General features: G+C 57.7%; 1 protein-coding gene across 1 annotated transcript; it reads left to right on the top strand.

The window, feature by feature from the left end:
• Positions 1-285: 285 nt before the first annotated feature.
• TNS4 (tensin 4) lies at positions 286-17,530 on the top strand. The gene is made up of 13 exons (XM_059489197.1): positions 286-352; positions 6,861-7,471; positions 10,740-11,166; positions 11,308-11,717; positions 12,533-12,619; positions 13,029-13,148; positions 13,386-13,478; positions 13,731-13,808; positions 14,158-14,229; positions 15,170-15,338; positions 15,641-15,709; positions 15,930-15,956; positions 16,473-17,530. The coding sequence occupies exons 2-13, from the start codon at positions 6,979-6,981 to the stop codon at positions 16,600-16,602; spliced, it is 2,175 nt and encodes a 724-aa protein (XP_059345180.1). The 5' UTR covers positions 286-352; positions 6,861-6,978; the 3' UTR covers positions 16,603-17,530.
• The last annotated feature ends 446 nt before the right edge of the window (positions 17,531-17,976 follow it).

Here is a 17,976-nt window from a genome sequence, read left to right as displayed (position 1 = left end):
CTGGGGGATGCAGGGCAGGCACAGCAGCTGCAGCACCGACTCCTCACCTGCCCCAGGGTTACCTTGCTGTGCTCCAGCTGTCAGCAGCTGGCCGGCATCTCCCTGTTGCTTTTTGAGCCTCTCCAGCCCCGGCTCCCACCCCGAACCCGCGTCTGGGGCTTCCCTGTCGCACCACACCTGCGGGGCACGGAGGGGAGGCGAAGCTCGGCCCAGGTGGGAGGGACCGGGCTCCCGTTAAATCGCAGCTCCCGCAGGAGCCGGGCCTTGCACGGACCCACCCTTGTGGTTTATGAGCTCCAGGTGCCGGAGGTGCTGCCGAGGAGCCGCGCAGGAGCGGGGATAACGAGCCCAGGTACCTCCGAGTGCTGATTGCCAGCGCCAGCTCTGCCTCTGCCCTGCCTCTTCCAAGTCCTTTTATTTCCCTTTCAGTTCTCATGCTAATGGTGGTGCAGCTCGTATCAATTCTTCCCTTCCATCGCTCCTCTTACTGCTGCTTTGCCTTTAGCTGGGGGTTATTCTCCTGCCTCGGGAGGAATCTGCTCCTCAGGGATCTCAAATAACACAAGATGTGGTTGTTTAGTGCTGCCAGGGGGCAGAAACTGAGCCCTGGTGATGCAGAGTGGGGAAGGCTGCTGGATAGTGCTGTGGAATTATGCATATTGCTCTAGCTGAGGTTCTGAGGTTTTCTCAGTAGTCCATGGGGTTTATGACGTGAGCAATTACCTTTCTGACCCTCTGGAAGCCTATTTAAGATTCCCAGTGGTGTTTGTTGTCTGTGCATGTGTCCCAGTGCATGTTCCCTGCTCTGCCTCGAGTGAGCTCAGCTGAGGTGAAGTGGCAGGGCTTGTGAGCTCCAGTGTCTCCTTCCTCCCCATGGGAGGCTGTGCTGTGGGAATTGTGGAGAGTTCAAGGCAATAAAAGTGCCATGTGGGGCCAGAGGTTTGTGTGGTGCCACTGAACCACAGCCAGGCAGGAAGGTCAAAGCACAGGGAATGGGGTCATTAACCCCGTGCTGTGAAACCAAAAATGCTGCGAAACCAAAACCAGGTTCAGGGCCTCCGTGCTTGTGTCAGAGGAGAGGGGATTATCTGCAGGATGGCATAGAAACTGTGCAGGTGGGAGTGCTTGGATCTGCTGCTGGTGTGGGTGGGTGTATTGGGAGGAAAATGGAGTCTGGGGAGGGGAGGAAATTCATCTAATCCCACCTCTACTGCTTGGAGCCAAGGGAAGAGCCTGAAGCGTGTTCTCCATGAGGTTTCCAGGCCTGGCTGCAGCCCTGTGCACTGCAGGGGCTGTGCCCAGGCCAGCACAGGTGTTCAGAGCCCTTCTGGAACCTGCAGTGTGCAGAGCCCCCCGTGCAGCAGCTGCCACCCTCTCCCCCCCTTTGTCACCCCCTAAATGCAGGGAAGGAGCCTCTCTCACTGCAGATTGCTCTGATGCTGCCCCCGAGTCCCACAAGGGCTGCGGGGAGATGTTCCCATGGTCTCAGAGAAGAAACATCCTGGCTTGTGCTCCGAGGAGCTCGTTAGCGTCTGTTGCTGTAACTCATCTCCAACATTCTTAGGATTTGCTAATTTAGCCTATTTTTAGACAGACACCCTGCTCTAAAGGCCCTGCTGTCCCTGAGCCCCCCATGTCAACTGCTCACCCACAAAGAGGGGAGGGGAAACTTCTGCTGCTGTGCTGGGACCTCTCTTGGAAAGGAGGACCGGGCTCTGCGCTGCTCCTGTGCCCGGAGAAGCTCTTGCCAGAGGGGAAGGAGCTGTCCCGGGAGAGGAAAAGGCTGTAAGGCAGTGGGAGGGGGAGCTGCTGGAGCAGCGATTTCAACATTCCTGACAACCCGCCGCCTCCAAAAGCCCGGAGACCCTTCCAGAAGTCTGAAGTGTTGCTAAACAAGCAGCACTTTGGGAGGGGGGGGGTCCCCGGGGGTGGGTGGCTCCTGCTGGGGATGCTCTCGGCTTGCACTGGAGGGTTTCTCACTGCCCCACATCCTGCTCTGGCGCTGCTCGTGTGGATGCTGCCCTATGGTGCAGCTCCAGGAGCTGGGCAGACACCAAGATGCTGTCTGGGATTTCATAAACGCTCCTTTTTCTGGCTGCTGAGGCTCCTAAATGCTTGTATCTGAGAGAGGGAGGAGGCTCTGACAAAATCCCCCTTGGTCAGCCCCTCCTCGGGGCACCAGGTGCTGGAACCCCTCGGAGCTGGGCTATATCAATATCTGCCATGTGATACCGTGGCTCTCCCTGCTCTGCAGGCAAAACACAGCACAACCATGGGAACTTTCTTCCTCGGCCCCCTCAGCACGCCCCTCTAATCCAGGCAAGCCGCCCGCAGCGATTAAACCGCGTGTAATGAGCTCTGGAAATCCTGGGGGTCCCAGCAGTTCCCTCTGCCCTGCCTGGCCGGGGGATGTGTGACAGCCTTGTCATCGGGAGGGCTCCCAGGGCTCACGTTGCGAGGGAAAACCAACCAGCCTTGGCAGCTGCCGGAGCTGTTTTGGGGTCTGCGCAGGCAGGGAGCGAGGCCGTGTCCCGGCTCGGGTGTCTGAGCCCCAAATAACCGCGCTGGGACAGCGGGCCCGCAGCTGCCGGTGATGCTGAGGGGCAGCCCAGAGAGGGGCTGGGGGGTTCCTGCAGAGGAAACAGGAGGGACTTTGCTCTGTGAGCATCCCCGGGCTCGCTCTGCGGCGGGGCTGAGCCGTGCCCGGCGGCTTTGGGAAGGGCGGGCGGGGATCGGGGTGTGCCCGCAGCGCCCTGGCCCCGGGGCACCCGAGCCTGGAGCCGCGCCCTGAGCCCTCCAAACACAGCCCCCTGTGCCCTGCAGCGCCCTGAGCCCTCCAAACACAGCACCCTGTGCCCTACACCACCCCTCCAAACACAGCCCCCTGTGCCCTGCAGAGCCCTGAGCCCTCCAAACACAGCACCCTGTGCCCTACAGCACCCCTCCAAACGCAGCACCCTGTGCCCAGCAGCCCCCCAAACACAGCACCCTGTGCCCTGCAGCCCCCCCCCAAACACAGCACCCCACCTCTGCACCCCTCCAAACCCAACAGCCCTCCAAACATGGCACCCCACCCTCTGCAGCCCGCCAGACTCAGCACCCTACCTCCTACAGCCCTCCAAATGCAGCACCCCACCTCCTATAGCACCCCAACCCCTGCAGCCCCCCAGACACAGCACCCCACCCCCTGCCCCACCCGGGTGCTCCAGTCCCAGTCTGACACCCCCAGCCCAGCTCATTTCCCTACCTCTGCCATGAACTGGGGTTACTGGGCTGAGCTGCAGCTCCAGGTCCTTCACTGAGGACATTTCTAAGAGTGTCCAACTGCCTGTGAAATCTGTGACTTGTCCCCTTCAGCTTAGACAGAGTTCTGTTCCATGGTCTGCTTCCAGTAGGAGAAACTCTGCCATTTCCAGTCTGGTTGTGTTTGTGCCCATTTCCAGTCTGGCTGTGTTTGTGCCAGTTTATTTCCATCCCTTTCTGTGCTAGCCTTGAGACAACAGAGCTCCTTCCCTGGAATTTCCATGCAGGAATCTCCAGGCCTGGCTGAACCAGCCTGCCTGGGCATGGCTGCAGTGCTGGGGTTCCTCTGATTCTGCCCCAGAATCAGGGCACAGAGCCCAGGGCATGGCTCATGGCACGGTGTGGTACCTGTGCCCATGCCTGGCCTCTCTTCCCTGCCCAGGGGCACAGCCAGACCCTGCCCAGCCCATTCCCTGTGGCTCTGGGGAGTTCCTGATCTCTGTGGGCAGCATTTGCCTGTGCCACACTGGTGGCCAGCAGCCACCCTGTGATTCCTCCTTCACCTCAGCCCTTCCCCTTTGCTCCTCAAGCACGAGAGCCAAGGCTCCAAATTCCTCTGAGGAGCTTGGGAGAGCTCTCACTTCAACCCAGAGAAGGGAAGGGAGGAGAAATGAGGTTTGGAGGCTAATTCTGGCAGCATCACACTTGAGAAAGATCAAAAACTCAGGGCAGGAGTACAAGAAAGGAGGGAAGCTGTTGCATGCATGCTCCTGGAGGCCCCGGCAGCCCCGGTTCATGCATCCTGCACGTTATTTCTGTACCTACTTAAATTAAAACCAGCCTTGTCTTGTGGATGCTGACTGGAGCCAGGCAGTTCTTCTCCCCAGGGGAGAATCCAATTTTCACTCCATCTCGCTTGTGTTTTTGACCTGGAATGACTCTGCTTTTTATATTTAACAAACGCTCCCTCCGCGCCTGGGACCACGCTGCGCTTCTCACGCAGAGCTGGCACCGCTGTGGCACACGGTGCCCCGTGCCAGGAGACCTTGGGTGGTTCCCCAAGGTGGGCATCTGCTTACCTGGGCTCTGACTTGCACCCCCTGGTGCAGTCCTGTCACTCCTGAGGCGGCAAAAACTTTGTGGGCAGAGCCCTGGCATGGAAAGGGGGATTGGTGCCAGGCTGTTCATGCATTCACTGTGCCCTGGGGCTGGCTCTGGGAATGCCAAGGAAGGGCCAGGGCTGGTGCTGGGCTCTGGGAATGCCAAGGAAGGGCCAGGGGTTGGTGATGGGCTCTGGGGATGCCAAGGAAGAGCCAGGGGCTGGTGCTGGGCTCTGGGAATGCCAAGGAAGAGCCAGGGGCTGGTGCTGGGCTCTGGGAATGCCAAGGAAGAGCCAGGGGCTGGTGCTGGGCTCTGGGAATGCCAAGGAAGAGCCAGGGGCTGGTGCTGGCCGTGGCACAGCCAGCAGAGAGGGCACCATGGGCTGTGGCACTGCTGCAGTCAGAGGAGGGACCCCACCACCTGCAGCCCCATACCCATCACCAATTTCTGGCAGATCCCTTCCACAGGGATAACCAGCTCCAGCCTCAATCCATCCCCTCTGGGAACTGTGGCACACCTGGCTGCAACAGCACAGCCCCAAATTCCCAGGGGTTACCACCTCTAGGAATAATTAGCAACAATTCAGAGCTGGCTAATTCAGGCTCCAGAGGCGCTTCCCTTGCTGCAGCACAGCCCCGCTCCCACTCCCGGGACTGAAACCCTTCAGAGGCTCGGGAGACACGGCGGGGGCCGGGCTGGCAGCGAGGTGAATGGGGTTCAGGTATTTATTCACGCCTGCAGCTCTCGGAAGCCCTGGAGAGGCTTTGCCTGCCCTGACTCGCCCGGGGCTGGGTGCTGACAGCAGCAGCGATGTTCTGCTTCGAATTCCCGACATTTGATGAGCCCGGGTGTCTCTCTAGCAAGATCTGGGGCTTCTCCGGGGTTATATAACTGAGGCAGGGCAGAGCTGCCCTGTTCGGAGGCACCCCCCGCTCCTGCTCTGACACCTGGCAGGGTAATTAGTCACTGATTACGGGCGGTGACGCAGGGCACCAGCCCAGCTCCTGCCCGCGCCCACGGGGCTCAGGGACTGCCTGCGAGCAACGTGTCTGCTTCCTAATCCTGTGACTCCATCGTTAATCAGCCCGGGATAAGAGAGTAAATAAGTCTGTCACTGGAGGCTGGTGCAGGGCAGGACAAATATTTTATTAAGTGTACTGTGAGAGTGTTCACAGGGGCCTTAGGATGAGGGAAGGGATGAGGATCTGGCTCCGTGTTTCAGAAGGCTTGATTTATTATTTTATGATATATATTATATTAAAACTATACTGAAAGAATAGAAGAAAGGATTTCATCAGAAGGCTGGCTAAGAATGGAATAAGAATGAATGATAACAAAGGTTTGTGGCTCAGACTCTGTCCAAGCCAGCACACTTTGATTGGCCGTTAATTAAAACAGCTAACATGGGCTAATCAAAGATCTACCTGTTGCATTCCACAGCAGCAGATAATCAATGTTTACATTTTGTTCCTGAGGCCTCTCAGCTTCTCAGGAGGACAAATCCTAAGGAAAGGATTTTTCATAAAAGGTGTCTGTGACAGTGTACCCCTCTGTTTGTGGGTGTCACACGCCAGATCCGCACAGGATGTGGAGAGGGAGCATTAACTCCTGCCAGCAAAGCTTTGGCTCTGGATCTCTGCATCCCCCGTGTCCCCACCAATTCTGCCCTCCCCAGGGACCAGAGAGGATGGTGTGGTGCTGGCACAGGGACTGTGCTGGGCCTGGGTGTCCCCAACACGGAGATCTGGGCTGGCACAGAGGGTACAGAGGGGTGCAGGGTTGTTGTCCTCATCCTAAGGCAAAAGGGTGAAGGTGGCAGCGTGTGGCAGAGGGACAGCTCCTGCCCAGCAGCAGCTGAGGGAACCCCATTTGATTGCTGATGCAGCAGGACAACTTCCCCACCTCCAAACAGCATCCCAAGACCCTTTTCCCAAGACCTCTGAGGCAAGCCAACCTCATTCCATAGGGGTTTATAATGGGGAATAAATAAACACTTTCTGCCTAAAGCAAAGTATTCAAAGCCTATCTGCAGTCAGATTCCTCAAGCAGCACCACCACTGAGGCAGCAGCCACGTCCACAGGCCTGCAGACTTGTGTTGTACCAGGAAAATGAAATCCTGGATTAGCTGTACACCCCCTTGCAGGACGCTGCCCTGGCAGGCAGCTCCAGCTCTCTGCCCCACAGGGCCCCCGGGGGCCAGGGTCCCCTGGGAAGGCTGCTAGAGCCTTCATTTCATTCTTAATCCAGAAAAATAAGCAAATAAAGGCAGGATTCCATTTTAGGCCTCTGTATCCTGAAAAGCTGCTGCCAATCAGCCTCTCATGTGCTGGCCTGGCTGTGCTGTGGCACCGGGAGCAGAGGCTGGAGGGGCTGGAAAAGCAGCACAGGGGGACTTGATTTCATATGAGCTGAATTCCAGCTTTCACTCCAGTGGAAAAGTCCATAAAAACGGGGATTTGGAGCCTGCTCCTGCCCGGGGCATGCCTGTGTAACCACTCCTCTCTGCATTCCTCAGATTCCTGTTCCGCTGGAGACTGGATTGAAGACGGGGTCTGAGGTCCCTGCTGGAGGAAGAGGAGAAGGAGGAGGAGGTTTCCCTTGGCCTCTGAGCTGTGAAAGCAGAAAACCAAAGCATGTCCCAGGTCATAGAATCCCACGTGCTGCGTGTTGGGCAGACTGTGTGCATTTCCTCACCCGAGGAAAGCAAGAGCCTGCACCCAGCCGGGTACCCCAGGCTGCCGGGCAAGTACGTCTACTACTCCACAGAAACCTGGACTGAGCCCCCCTCCATGGTGCACCCCAAGGCTCACCTGCTCCCCAGGTATGGAGCCCAGCCCCTGCCAGAGCATCTGGCTGCTCACACGCAGGGGAAGGACCTGCAGAATTCCTCCTTGGAGAGACCCCCTGTGCTGAGCCAGCCAAAGGAGGAGGAGAACGGCAGCACGGACCCTGAGGACCAGCCAATGTCTCCCTCCCTGGATATAACCATAGAGACTCTCAACAAGATGATCCTGGAGATTGATCCCACCTTCCAGCCACTGCCATGCAGGCCAGTGAGGGCTGCAGGCCAGCCTGCTGCTCAGGGGGACACTGTGGCCACCAAGAAGCAGGAGCAGGAGGCAATAGGTGAGGCAAAGGAAGGGCTTGGGCTGTGGAGCCACCAAAGCTCCCATCTGGTGACAATCAGAGCCTGGTTGGGCACACGTCTGTCCCCCGGAGCCACAGAAGGTCCTGTGCTCCTGAGAAGGCTGGAAATGGGCACCAGGGACATTCCCTGCTGTCCCCAGGGGGATCGGTGTCCTGACGTCAGGGCTCCATAATAAGAATCCAGAATTGGGTATCCAAGCTCTGTCTGACCCCAGTGCTTCCACAGCCCTGCCCTGATCACTGTTGACATTTCTCATGTCCAAGCAGCTCAAAGGGGTCCAGAAAGGAACAGGGAAAACAGCTTTTAGTTCTACCTGCTGTTCATTTCCCTGTGTTTGAAGAAAACAATTCTCATCACAAATGGGACTTGCAGCTGTTGGAAAACTTCTAATCCCAGCTGTCACCACCAGTGACAGGCTCTGGGTGCCCAGTGAGGACCCTGCTCCCCTCAAGGGCAGCAGAGCCTTTGCCAGGGTCACACTTGACCTGAGGGAGCACATGGGTTTGCAGCCAGATTTCCAGAGCCCTGGGCTAAGGTATCGAGTGTTGCACAACCATCCCATTTAAGTGTTCCCAACCCTTGTGCCAGGGAAATTCTTTTTCCAGGGCTTGTGCACTCCCTGGGCAGCATACCTGGCATAGGCAAGGCACCAGCAGCACATACCAGCCCTGCCTCTGCTCACAGTGCCTTGTGTGACCCCTTGTGCAGCTCTTCCCTGCCATCCCTGCAGCCCAAACTCGGATTTGTGGTCCAGCTATTCCTGCCTGGGCTCTCCTGCTCATTTTGGGTGTTCAACACTCTGTATATGGGGAGCTGACACTGCTGACAGGACAGTTCAGGGTGGTTCAGGTGCCTCAAGCTTCCCAAAAGCTTTACTGCACATCCTTGTCTTTACACATGGAAATGCCTCAACAATCAGTCCCCCACAGCAAGGTCAAATGTGGAGGTGTTAAAGACAACAAAAACCAAATTCAATTCTCCCTGAGCCCTCATGCAGACATAGGGAGAAGGATGAGGCGGGCGTGAGGGTGTGCAAGGCAGCAGCCCTGCAGGAGCCAGGCAATTCCAGAGCAGACAGTGTCTGCTTCCTGCTGGGATGGACAGGGTGGCCTTGCAGATAAAACACTGTGCCAAAGTGCAGATCCAGCTCTGGCTGCTCCCTGCCTGACCCATTGCACTGCTCAGGGGCTGGAGCCCCAAGCAGCTCCTCAGGTAACGTGCTGATGGTCTGGAGAACCTGGCTGCAAGCGTGGAACTGAACATCTGGAGAGCTGGCCATGAATTCAGTGGGGAAAGCCTCACTCCAGCTTTCATTTTCTTTTAACAGCTCTTGGTTTTTTACACAAACTTCCTCCCGTAGTGCAGTGTTCACTCACCTGCTCCTGCTCCAGCCCTGCAGCCTGTGCCCTGGTGTGAGGGTGTCAGGGACTGATGGTGCCCAAGAGAGGTGAGAGGGGCCTGTTCTTGTCTTTTTTAGTGGAGAACATGAGGGAGCTTTAAACTCAATCTGGATGGGCCCCTTCCAGCTCAGCACAATCTATGAAATGCTGCAGCAACAGGAGGCACTTTCATGAGAGGCTCTATTCCCTCTGGATCCTTCTAGATCCTAGAGGAGAAAGGAGATCTCAGAGCTTGGCTTGCGTGACATCTGGGCTCCGTGTTTGTGGCACTTTTGCCACTCCTTGATGCTGGAAAACTTGCCAAGGTCTTGAGCAAATATTTGAGGTTTAACCACAGGTGATAAGAGGAGCAAAGGCAGAGAAGTAGGAGGTAAAAGGCCTCAGGAGCCTGGTGCACAGACTCTTGTCAGTTCTTTAAAGAACAATTAAAATCCACATTTCTTTCTCATTTTGGGGAGATATTGACAAAAGGGTTTGAGCACTGGTGCCAGGGCACATGGACACAGAGATGCCCCCAGGTTGGGCATTGGAGGAGCTGGCTTTGGCTCTGTCCTGCCATGAGCCAGCTGTGTCCCCACTGGGGACCAGCCCTCCTGGCACACCCAGCGCCTCCTTGGCTGTGTTTATCCAATTTTCTGCTGGGATTGGCACAAAGGGGCTCAGGGAATCACTTCAGTACAGCCCTGCACTTTTCCTGCTCACCCAGCTCCGTGCCCCAGAGCTCAGGTTGCTGCTTGGGCCAGCAGGTCCATCAGGACCTGTCACACCACGGGCAGGGAGCTCAGGGCTGTCAGAGCAGTTTGTCTTTGCCGCAGCAAACAGGATTTTCCCTCTCTGAGAAACGCCCTTGAGAAGGGGAACTTTGCTGAACTCCACAGCAGGGCAAGGAGCAGGAGCTGAAAGCAAAGCTGGGCACGTCCAGGCTGGAAGGGAGGTGCACACCTCTGGCTCTGGGGTGATTAAGTGATTAACCACAGCAGCAGCTCCCCTGGGATGTGATGAATCTGCCTGCTCTCAAATCAAGTCTGAGTTGCTAAAAGGGCTCTTCCAGCTCAGCCAGAAATGCTGGCTTTGTCCAAGGAAGCCTGGATTTGATGTGCACCAGGTTCTCCAGGTGCTGGCTGTGAGGCTCCACTGGGGGTGTTGGACAGGAGATGCTGTCAGGTGTGTTCTCATGTCACTAAGGGCAAGTGGAAGGGCTGGCTCTGAGCAGAAAGAATCCCAGAGCAGGACAGAGGCACAGAGACTGCTCCAGGGAAATCTGTGCAGGGAGGGAGAAAGGAGGAGAGAGCAGCCACCCCCTGACAGGTGTGTGCTTGCCGGTCCTGTACACCAGGAATGTTGTATCTGCCCCTGTCCCACGTGCATTTGTCACTGCCCCAGCTGTACCTGGGCCCAGGTGACATCCCCTCTGCCCAGGGTGTGCAGGGCCACCCTCCAAAGCTGACGTCACCCCGGGGGGAGCAGCCAGGTGTTTTTCTCTTGAGTCAGGTACAAACAGAGCAGCTGCTGGAGGGAACACCCTGCTCTGGCTGCAGGTCCCGGCAGGTCCTGGCTGGGTAATGCTGGCGAGGGGGGTCTGAGCAGGCAGACGTGGCCGCACGTAACCCCCTGCCTTCCCTGGGAGCCTGCCAGCACTGGGGGGGGGGGGGTCACCTCACCTTGGGCTCTGTGAGCAATCAGCCCTCACAGGGTCTCAACACGCTGCTGCACCCCCAGCCCTGCAGAGAGGGAGCCAAAATTCCCAGCCGGAACAACAGACACGTGTTCCTCACAGAGCTTTGCTGAGGAGCCCAGCTTGCACACGAGATCATTCATGATCTCCTCTCTCTTTCTCTCTCTGCAGACATCAAGTACATAGAGCTGACACCAGGCAGAGCCACGGGGCCTGAGCTGCCACAGGGCTCCCCCAGCCCTTCAGGCACCCCCTTCTCCAGGTCCCCTCAGACCAGCAGCTTCCTGCCCCAAAAAGGAGCCCTGGGAGGCAAATACAGCTCCGGTGACAGCGTGGTTTTCTCCAGCCCACCCGGACCCCCGAGTCCCCAGCCGGCCGCGCTGAGCAGCAGCAAAGCAGCCGAGAGCAGCAGCGCTCCCTGGCAGTGCCTGGCAGGACACACAGACACAGCCTCCTGCAGCCCCGGGGCCCTCAGCACCTCCCCAGGTGTGGAGAACCTGCTGAAGCCCGTGCAGGTGCTGAGGGCCCAGCAGAGGGGCAGCTGGGTGTCCCAGCTCTCCACCAGCCCTGGCTCGGACACCAGCTACATCCTGGGCAGGTAAATGCCACCTGCGCCCGCTGGAAGGGGCACAGGGCAGTCCCTCACTCCCTGGTGGTGCCCTGCAGGGTCGGTGCAGTGGCTGGCATGGTTTCTGTGTGTGAACACCCCCCCGATATGTGCTCTGTCTCCCTCCTGCAGCAGCACCCACTCGCTCCACAACGACGACTCCGACGCTTCGGCCGCTGCCTCCCTGTCCCCCTCCAGCTCCCTGGGCAGCCCCTGCTCCCCTTCCTCGGGCATCGTGGCTCACCCCAGGGAGGCTTTGGGCCAGAGCTCCCCCCAGCCGCGGGCAGGCAGCTCCCCCAGCGCCTCCCCGGCCCAGAAGGGCCAGGCCAGCAGCTGCCCCCCCTCCATCCTCACCTCTGCTGCCGACATCCCGGTGCTGCTGGTGAACGGGTGCCTGGAACAAGGGGATGGACCCCCACAGCTGGCCAGAGCCCCCCCAAGCTCTGCCAAACAGCCCCCCCTGGCCGGCTGCAGCCCGGCCTCGAGGCTGGGGGGCCTGAACAACGCTCAGTCAGCGCCCACCCTCAGCTGCCTCTCAGACAGTGAGTCATGGGCAGGGTGGGGGGCAGTGCACAGCCCTAAACTGCTGGGAAACGGGGGGGCAAAGCCCATTTTCCCTCTGCTTTAGCTGGTTCTATTCCCTCTGCTTATAGACACAAAGGATGGGAGGTGCTGGCTGTGTTTCCCCATGGTCCAGGTGGTCTCCAGGTTGAGGGTGGTGACCCGGGGTTGGGCTCAGCTTTCTGCCCACCGGTGTCCTGGGACGTGGGCTCAGCAGCCAGGAATGCTCTGCTCCCTCCAGGAGATGCAGATGCACCTATTTATAGCACCTGAGAATGAGGAACATCATTCTGTGCTGTGCTGGGCTGTTTGCAGACCCAGAGCGGGCTGGGAGGAGGGGTTGGGGCTCCCGTTGGCTCTGAGGACACCAAAAGGCACCAGGGTTCACAAGGTCCCTCATTCAAGGGCAGACACTGGGGCTATTGTTCTCTGGAGGAGATGAGCAGAGGCAGCTCTCAGGGCAGAGGGTTTTAATTGGAATCTTTGTGGGAATAGCAAGAGGGTGTGTGGGTCAGATCCTGGTGTAAATCCCATGGTCCAGTGGGTTGTGCAGGGCTGGGCAGGCTGGCACTGCCAGGGGATTCCATGTGACCCTCTCTGCTCTACATCACAGCCTGCCAAGAGAGATAATTGCATGGAGAATGAGCTGTTCTGAGGAGTGGGGAGGAAAGGCTCAAAAAGATTGAAAGACCTTCAGCCCTGGCCACCCTGAGGGAGAAATGTCTTTGCTGGGCTCTGCCATCTGTGCGGGTCCTTCAGGCTCCTGCTGGCCTTGACACCCCGTGCTCTCTTGCAGGTCCCCTGAAGGCTGGGCAGCCCACCATGAAGTTTGTGATGGACACCTCCAAATTCTGGTTCAAGCCAAGCATCAGCAGGGACCGAGGTGAGGCAGGGTGTGACCCCACTCGGTCTCTGGCCTGTCCCCAGAGCTCCCCAGTGTCCCTGTGGGGACTCAGTGGGGGCAAATCAAATCCTGCTGGGCGCTGATGGGTGTGGAGGGACCTTCTCAAGGGTTGTGTCACGGCCCCTCTGTGTCCTCCACGCCCAGCAAAGCTTCTCCTGCCCATCACACAGCATGGCCTGGGCAGGGGCTGAGTGTCCTGAGGGCTGCAGGGACCATGGGACCAAGGCAGGGCCCTGCAGTTGGTGCCACACCAGGGACGTGTGCATGTCCTTGGCACACACTCCAGAGCTGCTGCAGCCAAGGAGGGGCTCCCTGCAGAGCAGCAGGGCACAGGGCAGGCAGCTCCCACCTGTTGTGCTTGGCTGAGCCCCTGCCTGTGCTCTGACAGCAATCCAGCTGCTGAAGGACAAGGAGCCGGGCACGTTCCTGGTGAGGGACAGCACCTCCTTCCGGGGCTCCTTCGGGCTGGCCATGAAGGTTCCTGGCTCCCCCTCAGGCAGCCAGACAGGTAAGGGGGTGCACGGGGGGCTGCTTCAAGGGTTTAACTGAAATTACTCAAAATAAAGCCACAGAGAAGCCACAGCTCTGTGGTGTGTGGCATAGAGTCTCTGTGTGCCCTCTTCTCACAGGGGCTGGCATCATGGTGGTGGCACAAAGCAGCTCCAGTGATGCCCTGGGACAGGACTCTGGGGTGGCACGGTGGCATTGGGGCCGCTGCTGGTGCTGATCGTGGTTCCTCTTGCAGGTGAGGAGAGCAGTGACCTCGTCAGGCACTTCCTCATCGAGTCCTCCACCAAAGGGGTTCACCTGAAGGGCGCCAGCGAGGAGCTGTACTTTGGTAAGGATGGTGCTGTGCCCACAGCAGCCCTGGCAGCGCCAGGAGCTGCTCCCAAAGCCCTGGAAGCACCAGGTGAATGCGGTGCACACCTGCCAGCACAGGAACCCCCCAGCCCCAGGTCCTGCCTGCATTTCCCTGGCAGCTCCAAAGCAGGAACACGAGCTCCCTGTTGGGACGCTGCTGCAGGTGTGTGAGTGGGGGGTTCCAGGCAGCAGCCCCCCCTCCCCCCTAAACTCACAATTCTGATTGCAGGGAGCCTCTCTGCCTTCGTCTACCAGCACTCCATCACCCCTCTGGCGCTGCCCTGCAAGCTCAGCATCCCCACCCGAGGTAGGAGATGCGGCAGGAGGGAGGCTCCTCCCGCTGCCCCGGGGAGCTGGGCGAGGTCCTGGCCTGGGGAGGGGTCTGAGCCCCCCTCCGGGTGCCTGCGAGGGGCTTCTCCCCTGGCTGCAGGTGGAGCCGACCTGGGGACAGGAGGGTGGTGACTCCTTTCCGCTGCGGGCGAGGGAAGTGGGAGTGGGAGATCAGAGGTGAATGGAGAGGGAAATGAAGCACAATTGAGTTAATTACTGCTCTAAACCCCTGCAATTAGTGTCTTTTGTGAGATAAGGAAAAGCCAAAGAGGTGACCAGCTCAGCCTGGCCTGTGGCATCACTGCTCCTGCTTGTCCTTTGTGCAGATCTCGCTGATGGATTGGACAGCCCTGACTGCGCCCCTGAGCCTGCCCCGGCCCTGGCCAGGAAAGCTGCAGGTGAGGACAGGAGCCAGCTGCTGGCCCTGGGGACAGCCTTGGGCACACTGTGACAGCAGCAGGTCACCCCCGTGCAGGGCTGGGCACTGACATCCCCCTCCAGCTTCCCCATGGGGCTGGAGATAGCTGCAGGATTCCTGCAGATTTTTCCGTGAGTTGCAAGGAAACCTGATATTTTTAAGGAAAGGAAACTTTGAGTCCTCAAGCTGCTTGAAATCACAGCTCTTGAGGTCGTGAGGCTGATGAAAGACCCCCGGGTTCCACAGTTTTAAAGAGTTCCTGATTTTTAAGCCCCTCTCTCCTGATGGGCTTCAATGGGGGTGGAACAGCTGGAGCTTTAGGAGAGGGGTGGGCAGTCAGGGGCTGGTGAAATTCCCTTGTAGGGCACATGTCGGAATGGTCTGTGGATGGGGAAGGGTCTGTGCACCTCAGCCTGGGTGGGCTCCAGGTGAGAGCAAAGAATGAAGGGCAGGAGACCACACGGACGGGTCACAACGCAGGCTGGGGAGCTGGGGACTGCTTTGTTTTGCTGGAAATTCTGAAAAATCAGTTGGCAGGCTGGAAAGTTTAGTTTGACCCAGAGCAGCCCTTTAAACAGCTCAATCAGCCTGAAATGTCATGTTTTAGGTTGGCCGTCAGCCCTTGGTTAGCTTCGGGTATTTCTGCTTTTCATTAAAGGAAATATGTAATAAACAGACAAGAAAAAACCCAGAAATGTGACATTTAGAAACGGGAAATTAAATACTTTGACTTTTACAACAATTAGCGCGAAGAATTAAAGCAAACCAAACTAAATCAGCGAAGAATTTCTGAGTCACCAAATCTTTTTTAATTTTCGTCAAAACAAACCTGACCCGGGTCCATGAGAGGGATCTGCAGGATGACCCCTGGGACCCCTTGGCCCGGGTCACATCCGTGCTGAGCCGTGCTGTCCTTGCAGTGTGCAACGTCCTGTACCTCAACTCGGTGAACGTGGAGACGCTGACAGGAGCCCCAGCCATCCTGAAGGGCATCTCCTGCACCTTGGAGCTGGAGACGCTGCCCACCCCAGCCCTGGTGCACTTCAGGGTGACGGAGCAGGGCGTCACGCTGACCGACGTCCAGAGGAAGTAAGAGCTTGGGCGGGCCAAGGGATGGGGGGGGGGGTTCATGGAGAGGCAGCTCCCTCCTCACCTCCCAGCCTCAGGAAAACATGTCCTGGTTGGACAAATCCGCGTCACCATGCAGGGATGGATGTGGCGCCTTAGCAAGGGGTGCTGGGTTTGGTGGCGTGGCAGGGAACCAGCTGCACTCAGGGTTGGGGTTTTGGGATGCCTTGAGACCCTCAGTCTCGCACAACAGGGGTAGATTTGCAAATTCATGTCCTTTCCCAGGCCCTTCCCTTCCCTAACGATTCCCTCTCCTCTTCCAGGGTGTTTTTCAGGCGACACTACCCCTTGGCTGCCATCAGGTTCTGTGGGATGGACCCTGAGAACAGAAAGTGAGTTTTGGGCAGCCGTGCCTGTCAGAACCACCCACCACTGCTGTGCTCCCTTCCCTGTGCTTCCCAGTGCCTCTGCACCACTTCAGATCCCAAATCCCATAAAACTGCCCTGGGCACGCCCTGCTGGGGTGGATCTAAACATAACCCTTGGCTTTGCAGCTGATGGAATGAGTTAAACATCAGCCTCTGAGCAACTCCAATTCTGTTCTTCCCCCAGGTGGCAGAAATACTGCAAGTCCTCCAGGTAAGAGCAGGGACCTCCTGCATGGGGTGGGGGGCTGGAATCTGGAGGAATGCTGCTGCTTTGGGAAGTGCCTGCATTGCAGAGCAGCAAAGAATGAGCTCAAAAAATGAGGAGGGGATGTGATAGAAGTTACCATGGTGGCAGGATGAGGCGTTGGGACTGATGGGTGAAGCTTTTTGGGGGGGTTTGGATGAGAGGTTTGGCTGAGGCCAGTTTTCCACATCCCCTCATGCAGAACCCCTCGTCCAAATCCCACAGCCTTCCCAGGGACTTGTGCTGGGTTCAGGAAGTGAGTTTATATCTGGCTCTACCTTGTGCTCAAGAATCTTTTCACAGCTGGGGAAACCTTGCCAAAAATGCTCCTCCCGGCTGCTTGGCTTCCAAGGAAACGTGATTGGGGAGCGGGCCAAGGTGGAATTGCTGGAACTGGGATTTGGCTTTGTGGCTGGGCTGGTTTCAGCCTATTCCTTCAGATTCCTGGATGCAAACTGAATAAGCCTCTTTTCTTCCCCAAAGAATCTTCGGGTTCGTGGCCAAAAGCCAGACAGACTCGGAGAACCTCTGTCACCTGTTTGCAGAGTACGACACCGTGCAGCCCGTGTCCCTTGTCATCGACCTGCTCCGCCAGCTCCTGCCCAGCCCATAGGGACACACACAGCCCTGGGACACTCGGGGCCAGCAGCTGCCCACACACTGCTGAGCTTCTCCTGCTCCCCTTCTCCTGCTTCTGGGTTGCATTTTGGCAACAGCACGTAATTCGAATTTTTTTGTTATGCACCGTCACATCAGGAGCCTCAGCTAAGGACTTTCAGCTCTGGTGGGATGAGATGCTCCTCCAAGCCTCTCCATGGGGCACTGGCTGCCCTGGGGAAGGGATGGGAGCTGTGCTCTCTATGGAACCACTGTCCCTCAGCTGGACTCTCTGCTTTGAAGGACCACAATGCTCTGGCTGGGGTTTCCACCAGCCATGAGGTGACCTGGGCTGGGGGAGCTCATGGAGCTGAACTGAACTGGGGACTCAGCCCTGACCCCCCAGTGCTGCAGGAGGGAAAATCTGGGGGAGGAATCGCCCCCCTGAGCAGCACAAAGAGGCAGCTTTGCAAATCAAAGTGTATAAAATGACTAAGTCCTGCTGGAAACCTGCTTGCCTCGAGGAGCAAGCAGCATCCACAGGCAGGAATTGACAGAGCAGCGCATTTTTCCTGGTGCTGGGAAATTCTCCTGCCCTTTTTACGCAGTGCGGGGTTGCGGGCGGGGCTCGACCTCCCAGCATTGCAGAGAGCTGGGAAATAAATGGTGACATTTCCATGACAGTGAAACATCCTCGGGTTTTTGGAAATGACTTGCCTGAATTTGGGCCGGATTCTCAGATGACGTAAATTGGCAGGGCCTCGAGGAAGACTCATGGTGCTGCCATGATCTGCAGCAGCTGAAGGGTCAGCTCGTGCTGTAGCTCAGAGCAGAAAGCAGCTCTGAGGCCACCACACTCTTCTCTACCTTATTTCTCATTTGGTGCCTCTGTTTTGGTTTAATTTTGACCCCCATGTTAACAAACCCTCGCAGGGGTATTTTCAATAAAGCAGTAGAATATTTTTCAATAACATCATGAGGATGGCAGCAATGGAGACACTTGCTCTGCTCCAGAGCAGCTGAACAGATGCACCCAGGGCACCCAGGGCTCCAGCCAGGCTGTGAAGCAGGTCCAGCTGTGGCCACTCTTGGCAATGACCAGAACAGATATTGGGGTCACTGTGGGGGGAGCACATGGGGCACTAAGAGGAGACAGCAGCAGCTTTGTCCCCCCAATCCCTCTGCCCTGAGCTCTGCTCAGCCACAGCCCAGCACTGCAGGGAGGGCTCAGGAGCTGGTGCCCAAGGGATCCAGCTGCAGGGACCAGGGGGCTGCAGCTCCCCAAGGTCACAGGCAGCTTGGGCTGTGGGTCATGAACCCTGAGACCCTGGGGCAGCCCTGGGACCCCCAGAGCTGGCAACAACTCTGTTGTTATCATTTTCCTGGTCAG

Source organism: Ammospiza nelsoni, chromosome 26, assembly GCF_027579445.1.
Source record: "Ammospiza nelsoni isolate bAmmNel1 chromosome 26, bAmmNel1.pri, whole genome shotgun sequence".
NCBI lineage: Eukaryota > Metazoa > Chordata > Aves > Passeriformes > Passerellidae > Ammospiza > Ammospiza nelsoni.
Note: the sequence above shows the minus strand (reverse complement) of the source record. Positions and strands in the feature narration are given on the sequence as shown.